Source organism: Pinus tabuliformis, chromosome 3_2 (genome assembly GCF_031772625.1).
Source record: "Pinus tabuliformis cultivar Carrire ecotype Pingquan chromosome 3_2, CPIR1, whole genome shotgun sequence".
NCBI lineage: Eukaryota > Viridiplantae > Streptophyta > Pinopsida > Pinales > Pinaceae > Pinus > Pinus tabuliformis.
In genome coordinates this window covers 117,021,863-117,034,331 of record NC_142302.1, presented here as the reverse complement: position 1 = coordinate 117,034,331, position 12,469 = coordinate 117,021,863, and the positions used below count along the sequence as shown (strand labels likewise).

Genomic DNA, 12,469 nt, shown 5'->3' with positions numbered 1-12,469 from the left:
GATGATTTAGTAAATGGTGCAATCTAGTTTAACTTATAATCAAGATATTGCTGTTTTGTGCTTTCTAATGATTTGATATCAGGTTTTATCTGTCTTTCCTATTATTATATAATAAAAACCCTAATCTACAATGACACATGCTTAGGAAATACATGAATGGACATCCTTATCAGCCAGTTACTAATCTGCCAAGTTCACGCTATGTTAAGATACAAGGTATTCAAGATCCAAAAGCATGGATTCAAACAAGATGCAACCTAGGACTATTTTGTATTGATTAATGTCAGTGAGTTGGTTCCAAGATGTATCCAAGATTCCAAGGTAGTCACAGGCACAAACCCTCACCAAGAACTTTTAGAAGTACAAAAAGTAAAAAATTGCTAGAACGTTTTTAAACCCTAATACAAGAGAATAGCATCCAGTGTTAAATGCTATTTTATTCTTTATTTAAAAGCATTGTATCAATCATATTAGTTTATTAAGAAATTTTAGTAACGTGATTTATGAAAATTTTAAGTGCAATAGTTCTCAACGCTCAAACAATTAATGTTGCTCTTAGTCAGGACAGTGATATCAATGATGGCATGAAATATGTACCACAAGAAGGTGGTCTTTGCCCAGAAATAGAATCAAAAAACTTAATGGCCTGTCATTCCATTTTTGATACTATCTTTTATACCTATCACTAGCATTGTTAGACGATACCTATCAGTAGATCCTCTTTTCTCAACAACTGATATATAGACCAAATGAAACCTTCCATGCTTGGTAAGTCTTCCAATGCACTTTCATTGCTGCAAAACATTGGGAGGAAAGAATATCTTCAGTATAAAATTCAGTCATATATACCTTTTCACGCTCAGATAGCTTGTCCAAGTGCATGCAAGAAACTTTTGCATCATGTTTCTGGTTCTCCTTTCTCTCTGTCCTGGACCTAATCAGATTCAGATCATGGCTCCCATCCACTTGATTGTCACAGTACTGGCATGTGCTTGGGGCTGTTTGAGAACGCCCTAGAGCTGCAAGAAATTGTGGTATTAAACAAAACTCTTAAATAAAAACTTAATTATATTACAAGAAAACAAAATACATTGGTTACAGTGCTATTATGCATCCTTTGAAATGAGCCAAAACACTCTTATATATTTATATTTGGCAATCTTCACCATAAGAACTGAAAAACACTTCGAGTTGCATCAGGCCTACTCACATTGACTATAAAGTTTCAAATCCCTTGAGTTTCACTCTAAATCTATTACTACCCAACAGTGGTATCTTATACCTGCAACCCAATCACCAATGCTGCTAAAAAAGCGATATAATATAAACTTAAATGATGTGTTCCTGATATTGTGTAATATTAGCCTTCACCGAATTGTCAATAATGTTCCTAGTTCCACGATATATTTTAGATGTGGCATTAGTCATTGACACATTGTAATATTCCTAAATGGAAATTGACAGCAAATACCCAAGCAATGTACTAGGAACAGCAAGATAAATAAAAATAACAGCCACAATCAGTACACAATTGACACTAGCAAAATACTCTGAGCCATTTTATTAATAAATGGAAACTGGGTACATGTAATGAGCTGGAATGACGGAACTTGGGCTTGCTAAGCAAGCTACACAAAACCCAAAAGAGATGTCTCTGACCCAGATGAAGAATGGCCCGGAACAAGAAATGTGCACTGCCCAGTGAGTAATCTGATGTTGGCTGCTGGCTGTAAGAATGATCTCAGGGCTGAATACTCCTCAGAATGCTCTGAAAATTCAGCCCCAGACTCCTTTCCCAAAACCCACAAAAAACCCAGAAAGGGTTTGGCTCCACTTCGAACAGTGAAGAAGCCCTCCGACAGGTGTGTATGGTCCAACTAGCTAACTGTGGGTGCTCCTATAAGAAATCAGCCTGCTGGAACTATTCCCCAACTTCTGGCTCCAAGAAACTCCTTCCAATCAGAAAATTTGCCTCTAGAAGGCCCAACTCTTAGGTTGCTCCGCTCCCCAACATTTCTGCTCTAAGGCCTGCACAGTCCCTGTCCAAAGAAGCTCACACACTGCCAAAAAGGGGAAATTTGGCCCTCAAGAAAGGCCCAGAGCTACCACTGCAAAATGCCACCAATATTCCAGCTTCAAGAGGGGAAATACCTCTGCAAATTCTGCTCAACCCAAACACTTAAGCTGCCCCAGAAATCTGATGAGTCACACTACCTCTGCACCCAGGAAATGCGCACCACTAGATAGACTACTGCAATTATCTCCCTATGGAAGCCTCGGAATGGACTCCCCAAATTCCCAACTAGGGAGACACTCAAAGTTCTTCGAAACTGGCTTGGAATCTCACTTGAGACTTCTTGTGCTCAACAGCACTCTGTCCCTTGTGCTAAACAACTCCAAGAGATCTCAAATTCTTAAATTCAACTGACAAAAGACTCCAAAGAAAGGCCTCCCTCTAATATTTATACTTGTTGGCCCAAGTGCTCTCCTTGGTGGCCCCCACTTTCCACTAATTCGCACTCCCTCCCTCAAGAGAAGGATATTGCCTCCTTTTCTTGGGTGTGGGACCCATCTACCCACTTTTCCTAAGTCCAAAATGCCAAAATTGTTCCCAATGCCAAAAATTGCAAAATTGTGCTACACTTAGCAATTTATGGAATAGGTGATATCACAGTCATCATGAATTCCAAAACGTCACTACCTCAAGGGTTGCATTCAGCCTAATATATAGCATAACAGAAACCTACATGATGCTAGAGAACATAGAAATTGAAGCTTTGCATAATAGTATCCTTATCCCTTTGTAATGCACTTAACCAGTAATATTAGCAAAACATTAAAAAGATTCAAAGATATTACATGTGGAAAAGCAAATACAAGTGCAAATAAGATTAAACCTGCAGAATTATAACCTTTGTATTGAAGATCCCCAAAAGAGTGATCAACATTCACAGCCCTTTTTGAAGAGGCAACCTCATATGAGTAGGGCTCCAATTACAATAACGAAACTTGACAATCATTACATAACCTTCCAGCTCTCTATATAGTTTCTTAGTAGCAAAACCCGAACTACTTGTGGTACCATTATTAAAAAGTATCAACTGTTGAGAAATCTAAGGCATTAGAATTAGATGATTTCTCTTCTTTGGTGACTGCTTGTGAATGTTTTTCAAATGATTAGGTTAGGATCTTCTTTACGTTAGATTCTTAGTGTTCTTCTTCATCAAACAGTGACCAATGCAAAACATAAATAGACAAGAGACACAGCATGTAGGCTATAAGCCAGGGCCAAAACCTCTCACTCTTTGAGAGGAAACCCACACAAATTCTTCTTAGAGATTCCAATAGACGAATGCCAAGACCAAGTCTCTTAACCTATTAGACACTCCATGATCAAGACATGAGTCCTCTTCTGCTTTTGTCTTCTATATTTTTCTTCCACTGCTGAGGCTACATCACTAGAGACTTTCACCAAGATAGCAATGAGAGAGCTCCGAAATCCATCACTGTATTGTAATCATGTCCGAATTGCATCATCATTGAGACTGTGACTAGAGCGAGGTTAGCACTCGATCCTTCTTCCTATGGCAGCACCAAGGTTCCTTTATCTAGAAATTACACCGAACCATAGTCTTCTTAGATCACCCAACTGTAGACTCGTCTCAACATCGAAACACTATCACTGCAATATAGAGGTATCCGAAATTGTCTTATGCTCTAGTCCATCTGAATAGATAGATCCGAACTGTTTTCTGCCCTTGTCCTCCGAAATCATAGAGGGATCTGAATTGTCTTTTGACTGTGATTTCATCCAATATAATGTACCCATCCAAAACCTTTCCGAACTATGTTTTGTCTTCTCCACCAAAAGACTCAGACATGCGAAGTCTGTTCTCTGTCTCCTCCATTGAAGGACTCAGATCTGCAAAGTCTATTCATTGTCTTTATGCGAGGAGCCTAACCTCCTTTATATAGTGATTCGATCATATATTAAGCCGACTTGGTCATCCGAATCGGTGTGACATTTGGGTGAGCCGACATAAGTTATTTGCAGGCCGACATCAAGTTAAGAGGACTATGTTTGTGTTTTGGAGGACTTTCTAGACACTAGATAGACTCATATACATTTTACATGCGCTCAAGAAGAGCTCTTCATACATGACATTAATTCTTTGACCTTAATGACAAATCCTGAGGCTCTCAATGGGAGCCCTCTAAAATAAATCACTTGCTCAAGAAACCCATGAAGTAAGGCTTACAAAAATAATTTTATTTCCTTTATTACATCAATTACAAAAGTCACAATTACATGTCATTATGAAGACCGAACCTAGATACACTTTTCAACATCAACCAACTAGTGGACTGCCCTTGATGACAACCCTATTACATTAGGTGAAAATCTGATGGGCCTTATTCACAAATGATGGACTTGTACAATGATAAACTAACTCCTAGGTATCCTCAAAGTAAGAAGGGTAGGGTAAGGCCCTAACATGCCCTCCCCCTTCAAAAACAGTGTTGTCATCGAGGCTAGAGATGTGGAACTAGTGTAGAATTGTAATTGGTTCCCAAGTGGCATCTTTTAGTTGCATATTGTTCCACTAGATCAAGACTTCCTTGACTATGCGTTGGCATAGTTGGTGTTGTCTATAGGCTACAACTAATTCCAAGTAGAGCCAATGGATCCTTCTTCATCCAATTTGAGAAGGCTAGTTTTGACTCTATACTGTTGCCCAAAGATAGACTTAAATAAGACACATGAAACAATGGATGGATATTGAAGAGGGTGAGAATAGACAATTCGTAAGCAACTTGTCCAATGCATTGGAGAACCCTATGAGGACAATAGACTTTTGATGCTAACTTTTGATATCCTATCTTTGAGAAGGGTCTACTTATAGGGTTGAATATGAAGGAACACCTAATTCGCTTCAACAAAAGAGCGGTTAGAGCAATTGTCCTGGAGTATGTGAAGAATGGCCTCTCTTGTGCTAACCAGAAAATCCACTTTAGGAACCTTGAAGGTGCCTAGTAAAAAGTAAGCCACTAAAAAATCCTTTTGGCCATAGATAGCTTCATATGGTGACATTTTTGTAGCACCATGTGAAGTAGCATTGTACCAACATTCTACAAGAGGTGGCCACTTGGCCCATTGGTATTGTATATCAAAGGCAAAGCTATGTTGCAGGAAACAGACCCCAAGGTGGTGTCGGAATGTGACCGAAAAACGGCTGAAACGCCTTGGTGGCGTTTCCTAATTTGGAATCATCATCAAAATGTTTCAGGGGCGTTTCGGACCAAATTTTCCCTGTTTCCATGACTTTTTTGCTTCTGTGGACTCACTCAAGCACCCAAGAAGGTTGTGCGGCCCTTCTATGGCCAAAATAGATATACTATAACATATATTTTATCTCTAATCACTCAGCAAACTAATTTATCTCTAATCAATCCATGCTCTAGTTATGCAAAAGAGCAACTTGTTCTATTTTTGCTAATGAAGATGAGGATTAGGATTAGAAGATATGTAATTGTATGTCATTTGGTCATGTTATATTTCATTTCCAGCATATATAGTCATGCTAATGAAGATGAGGATTAGGATTATAAGATATGTAATTGTATTTGTCATTTGGTCATGTTATATTTCATTTCCAGCATATATAGTCATGTATAAAGGTTGATTTTTGTTAAATTTAGCAACTAGGGCCAAACTCCACCTTAAACAGTTCATATTATGTAGTTGATATTTTTATTGGATTCCTCTTTTCGAGAGGTGTAGGATTGATCTAAATATCATCTCATTTTGACATGTACAAATGAAATTATGAATTTATTTCGTTTATGGACAAATTGTCAAGGTCGGCCAGCAAACTAATGTAGGCTCAGAGACCCAAAAGACATGTCTTTTCATCCTCAACGTTGCATATAAATAGAAGGTGCATATACCTCATTTGGACATCATTCATTCTCACACATATCTCTCTCTCCTTATCCGATTGGGTCATACAACTTCAAGGTAGCCTCCTTCTCCTCCACACGTGCAAAGTTTGACTGCGATTTTTTGTTTCCAGCATTGACCAAATTGCAGGCAGTTTGACCAGCATTGACCTTATTTGACTACGATTTTTGTGGAATTATTTCTGTTTGGTCAAGCCACATTCTTTGGCACGGAAACCAAGATTTTATGTGTTGTTTGACTAGTGTTGATTGCAACAAGTTTGACTGCAGATTTGATTGTGCATTGACCAAGTTTGACTAATATTTTCGGGAATGTTTTGGGCTGATCCAGACTATCCTTGGAGGCTGAGTTGACTGCATTTGACCGAGCTGATTTGGAGGGATATTTCTGCTAAGTTGACCAGCGCTGACTTTTTGGTTAGGGCATCCTATTTGCTGCAGTTTGACTGGACAAATTTCGTTGTGTTTGGGCAAGTGAGCTTTGTATATTGTACTCTCTCTCTTTGCTGAACTTTTGAAGAATAATAAGAAGACTTGATCAAAGGGTTTCCCCACATTGGGATTTTTTTCCCTGACATCTGCCAAATATTGTGTCCTCTTGTCTTGGCTTGTCTTCTGCTTTTTATTTATGTTCTATCTGCATTTACTGTCATGTTAATGTAAGTGCTAATCTAGAAAGTGATATTAGGCTAATAAGAAAAATTGAAGTAAATTGCTCTTAAGCATAGAACATACCATTGTTATGCAAAAATTAACATGGTATCAGAGCTAAGGTGAAGACAAAGCCCAAGCAAGAGTGAAAAGAGAAATCACTGAGATTTGTTGGACAAGGATAAGAGTCAATGGCCTCCGCATCTTACTTGAAGCCTAATGACAAGCTCAATGATAAGTCTCCTTATCATGCATGGAAGATGTCTCATGATTTGACTTTGGAAGAGCAGGATGTTATGGATTATGTGCGGGGAAAGATCACTGAACCTCCTTCAAATGCACCAACTGCCGCTAAGACAAAGTACAAAAAAGGTGAAGTCAAAGCAAAGAATATCATCAGGGATTCTATTAACAAGCATTTGGTTGCATACATCTCCGATTTGAACACATCTAAGGAGATGTATGACAGGTTGGTTGGCATGTTCAAAGTTAGCAATGCAAACCAAGTCCTCTTTCTCAAAAACAAGTTGAAGGACATAAAGAAGGGAAGAGGTGAAGATATCCAATCCTACTTCATGAGGATTACCAAAATCAAAAATGATCTTCTTTCAATTGGAGAAGTTATTGTTGATAGAGAGCTCACTCTCATTGCCCTTGGAGGACTCCCTCGTGAATGGCATGTGTTCAACACTACTATCCTCAACAATGACAGGATTCCAGGTTTTGATGAATTGTTGACTAGATGCACTCAAGAAGAAACAAGGATGATGGAGAGAGACATGCCTTCAAATAGGAATGAACCTACTGCATTCTCCGCTCATGCTAAAAAGAAGAACAATGCAGGTTCAAAGAAGCAATGTCAAGGAAGATCGGGATTCAAAGATGGAAGGAAGGGAAGATGCTTCATTTGTAACAAGTTTGGCCACTATGCTAGGGAGTGTCCTAATAGAAGGGATACACCTCATGATGATGACAACCACAACCACAACAATTTCAAGGGCAACAACAATCAAAGGAATGGAAGATTCAACAACAAAGGAAAAAGGAATGCTCCCGCTACTCAACATGGAAATGGTCAACCTCCCAAAAGATCAAGAAACTCCAGGTATGATGAATCTAATGTTGTAGATAACAAGCAAAAATAATTTTATCTTATATCTACCCTCTCTACTGCCTCTCCTCCGGATACCTTGGGAAATTGGTTGATTGATAGTGGTGCCTCAAGGCACTTCATTGGGTATAAGGAAGCTCTTTCAAATCTGATAGAAAATTATACAAATTTGAAAATCATTCTTGGGGACAATGCCACCTTTCCCATGAAGGGAGTTGGAAATGTTACTCTTCAATTGAATCAAGGTAACACCATTCATCTACAAGAAGTTCTATATGTACATGATCTAAAGAAGAACCTAGTATCTATCTCGGCGATGGAAAACAAAGTATTCAAGGTGCGATTCATTGATGGAAAAGTACGTGTTTGGAATAGAAATCTCAAAGAAGCATTTACTCTTGGATTCAGGGTTGATAACCTATATCAAGTTGGAGGAAGCCCATTGGGAGATATGTCTTGCGACACATCTCTTCAACCCGAATTATGGCCCTGGAGGTTTGCTCATCTACATTATAAGGCTCTACCCGATGTGAGGAAGAAGGTGACAGGTATGCCCGAATTTAAAGTAGAACATGAAGGTGTTTGTTAGGGATGTGCCGAAGGAAAACAAACAAGGGGACCATTCCCCTCAAGTGATAGCAAGACTACCGACATTTTGCAATTGGTTCATTATGATCTATCTGGTATGATCCCGTGACATCTTTGGGAGGATATTTATATTATGTTATCTTTGTGGATGATTTCTCTCGCAAAACTTGGATATATTTCTTGAAGAAGAAGGACGAAGTATTCTCATGGTTTTGTTCTTTCAAAGCCTTGGTCGAAAATCAAACTGGGAAGAAGATCAAAATATTGAGGACCGATAACGGAACTGAATATGAATCAAATGAGTTCAATGACTATTGTAGAGAAGTTGGCATTAAGAGGGAGACTACTACCGCATATACTCCTAAGAAAAATGGTGTTGCTGAAAGGAAGAATCGTTCTATTATAGAAGCCACTCGTGCCATGCTTCATGATCAAAGCCTTCCGAAATTCTTATGGGCGGAAGTTGTCAACATTGTTTTGTACGTTCAAAATATATGCCCTCATTAAGTGTTGCACTCCAAAACTCCTGAAGAAGTTTTCACCGATAAGAAACCTAATGTTTCTCACTTTAGAATTCTTGGTAGCCCCGTATATTTTCATGCGCCAAAAGAAAAGAGAAGCAAATTGGATGAATCTGGGAAGAAGGGAACATTTATGGGCTACAGTGAAACTTCTAAGGCATATAGAATCTATGTGCCTGGTCAAAGAGAAGTGGAGATAAGTCATGATGTCACCTTGTATGAAGACGTTTCCCTTGGAAAGATTAGTAAACTTCCTATTCCAAAGAAGGACAAAGAAGCAGATACAGAAAAGCAAGGAGAACCGCAGGATGAGTCAATGCTCGATGTTGAAGGGCTAATGGATCCACCTCCTCATGAGCCCACCTCCTCAAAAAGGAGACCCTCATGGCTTAGGGAAACTCCGAATATGCCGAGAGACATGTTGCACCAAGAGAGATATTTCATGAAAGTAAGAAGTCGAATAGCTACCAAGAATACTTAACTACCATGAGCACCATTGTTCAATCTGAGCCTTGCACATTCGAAGAAGTTGTGAAGCACCAAATTTGGAAGGATGCTATGAACGAAGAGTATGAGTCGATTATGAGGAATGATGTCCCTAGACCCAAGGACAAACCCAAGGACAAATCCGTTGTCACCTCGAAATGGCTCTACAAGATCAAGCATGGAGTTGATGGAAGTGCTAAAAAATTCAAGGCCAAGTTTGTTGCTTGAGGCTTCTCTCAAAAGGAAGGTGTGGTCTACAATGAGATATTTGCACCAGTTGCCTGATATACCACCATCTGTTTGATTATAGCCCTTGCTGCCTCGCAAGGATGGAACCTACACCAGATGGATGTTAAAACCGCCTTCTTGCATGGTTCAATTAAGGAGGAAGTCTACGTAGAACAACCCGAGGGGTTCGAAGTTCAAGATCATCAGACACATGTATGCAGGTTGAAAAAAGCACTCTATGGGTTGAAGCAAGTTGTCCGAGCTTGGTATGAGAAGATCGACAGTTATCTGATGAAGTTTGGTTTTACAAGAAGTGAAGTTGATATGAACCTTTACTTTAAGGTTGAGAATGACATACCTCTCATCTTGGTACTTTATGTGAACGATCTCTTTCTGACAGGTGCAGACCCTCTTATTCATCAATGTAAGAGGGAGTTGGCTTCCGAGTTTGAAATGAAGGACCTAAGACTGATGCATTATTTCCTAAGGTTGGAGGTCTGGCAAAAGCAAAGTGAGATTTTCCTTTCTCAAGGAAAATACATTGTGAAGATACTTGAAAGATTTGCGATGGTGGACTACAAGTCCGTGACTACTCCAATGGAACTTAACTTCAAGAAGTTATGTGGAAGTGCTGCGAGGCCCGATTTGGGAAATCCTTCTGAGTATCGTCAACTCGTGGGGGCCCTTATGCTTGCTCTTAGTGAACTCTCGTCCGGACATATGTTTTGCAGTGAATACATTGAGCCAGTTTATGGTCGAGCCTCATCACATACATTGGATTGCTACCAAGAATCTCTTGAGATATCTCTTGGGCACAATCACCTATGGACTGAGATACACTGTCGGGAATGTGAGGCTCCATGGTTATTTGATGTTGACTAAGTTGGCAGTGTGGTGGATCATAAAAGCACATCGAGATGTTGCTTCTCTCTAGGTTTTGCCTCGATATCCTGGATGAGAACGAAGCAGAGGTCGATTGCTTTGAGCACCGCTGAGGCTGAATATATTGCTGCTAGTATGGCCTCCTATGAACCTGTTTGGTTGAGGAAGCTCTTTAGTGAGTTGTTTGGACATGTGTTGGATACCACCGTGATCTATTGCGACAACCAAAGTGGGATTCGTCTTTCTGCGAATCTCGTGTTTCATGACCACTCCAAGCATATTGATATCAAGTACCACTTTATCCGGAATATGGTACAACGGGAGATATAAGTCTCTGTCATATTGGGACTGATAATCAGGTCACAGATATTCTTACGAAGCCCCTGGGGAAGGTCAAATTCTTAACCTTTCGTGAACAACTTGGAGTCGTAGCGAGACCCTCTTATGAGGGTCCCGTTTGATTTGGATATTAAGCTTTGGGAGCTCTAGGGGGCTTGGGGTACTTCTTGGAGCAATGAGCAACCATAGGGTGAGTGGTTCACCTTCCCCTAGTGGTGCGTGATGTACAGGTTGAGTCGTTCACCTTCCCCTGTGATACCCCATGATGGTTGAGATATGCATAGGATGAGTGGTTTGTTCATTTCTAGTAGCATCGGATGTGCTCTAAGTATCAAATTTTGCAGGGAGGCTTAGACGCATGCATTCTCCAATACCCAAAAATCGTTTTGGTAAATTCCACCCGGAGACAGTTTTATTAAAATAATTAATTATTTTTAATGGGACCCTAAGTCTAAACTTAGGAGATTAAAATAATTAATGGGTATTAATCTAAGATTCTAAACTGTGGATGAAACTTCTAGAAGAAGGCGAAGATCAAATCAATATGATCCTAGCCATTGATTAGGATCTAATCTGGGTCGTTGATTGATCAACGAGAGAATTATAAGAGAAGGCTTGATGGGCACATGGAGAACAGACCAGAGGCAAATACTCAGTTACTCAAGTAAGATTGATTTTCTCATTGATCGAAGTTCAGCAAAATAAAATCGAATCAGAGGGACAGTTGCAGGTGAGAAAGGAAGAGAGAGCATCAGCATCTTTCGAGAGTGCAAGGCAAGAAGACGCAAAGCAGGGAGAGACAGCGTGGAAGCAGGTTGAGGTAGAAAGAGGCAGCGTAGATGCAGGTTGACGTTGCGACTACGTGGGTAGTTTGACGCTGGGCCGGCGTGGGAAAATTGACGCAGAGGAACACAGAAGGACTCAGAGGGAAGACAAGTACTTCTCCTAGATCAGATATTTGTCAGGAAGCATCTATAAATTTTCTCACTTCTGTTTTGCTAGTTGTAATTTGTACATGAGATTTTGCTGAAGAATAATAAAGTAACCCTCATCTGCTGCACCAGTTTTCCCACATTGGGTTTTTCCGGGGACGATTGTCCAAAAATAATTGTGACAATGTGATTGTATGTATGCCAGTATTTTTCTTTGCATTTACTTTCTGCAATATTTTAATTGTGAAGGCTGCAGTAAAATATATTTCGATATTTGTCGTAAGAACAATGTGAAAAACTTATTTCTGAGATAATACGTAGAAGAAATAATATTAATCATTGTAGTTGGATTTCTATTTAGAAATTTTCACATGGTATCGGAGTTGATGTAAAGCAGAAGAAAAGAGTCAGAAGACCCAGCGTTGAAGAAAGAAAGGAATTCGAATTTCCAGCAGAGGCAGTGATTCAAATCTCCAAGGGGTTTGCGCAGTTCAAGCCAGGACGATTAGATTTTCGTGGTAAAACTCTCTCTGAGTGAGTCAACGGAGAGGTAAGTTTTCCTGATTGAAATCTGTCAGTGGCAGAAGGAACAGCACAGTAGAAGATTCAGCAAAGAGGGGTTTTCTCAGGTGGGATGTAGTTTCTCTTGCAGTAGTTGCTAGGGCAAGATAGTGTCAAAAATCGGTTGAAAATAGCACAAGATGGATACCCAAAGTGTCTCAGAGTTGTCTACCAGATTAGACGAAGAACTTGCATGCCTAGCAAATTCA

The 12,469-nt window shown here is 39.7% G+C and overlaps 1 protein-coding gene across 4 annotated transcripts in view; it reads right to left on the bottom strand.

Annotated features, from left to right (window-relative positions):
* LOC149180092 (sterol 3-beta-glucosyltransferase UGT80B1-like) overlaps positions 1–12,469 on the bottom strand; it is a 392,913-nt gene that overhangs the window by 328,031 nt on the left and 52,413 nt on the right. For all 4 annotated transcript variants that reach the window (XM_089415891.1, XM_089415893.1, XM_089415892.1 and 1 more), the window contains one exon: positions 850–1,019. In XM_089415891.1, coding sequence (XP_089272017.1) covers positions 850–1,019 — 170 coding nt within the window. The remainder of the gene's footprint in view (positions 1–849; positions 1,020–12,469) is intronic.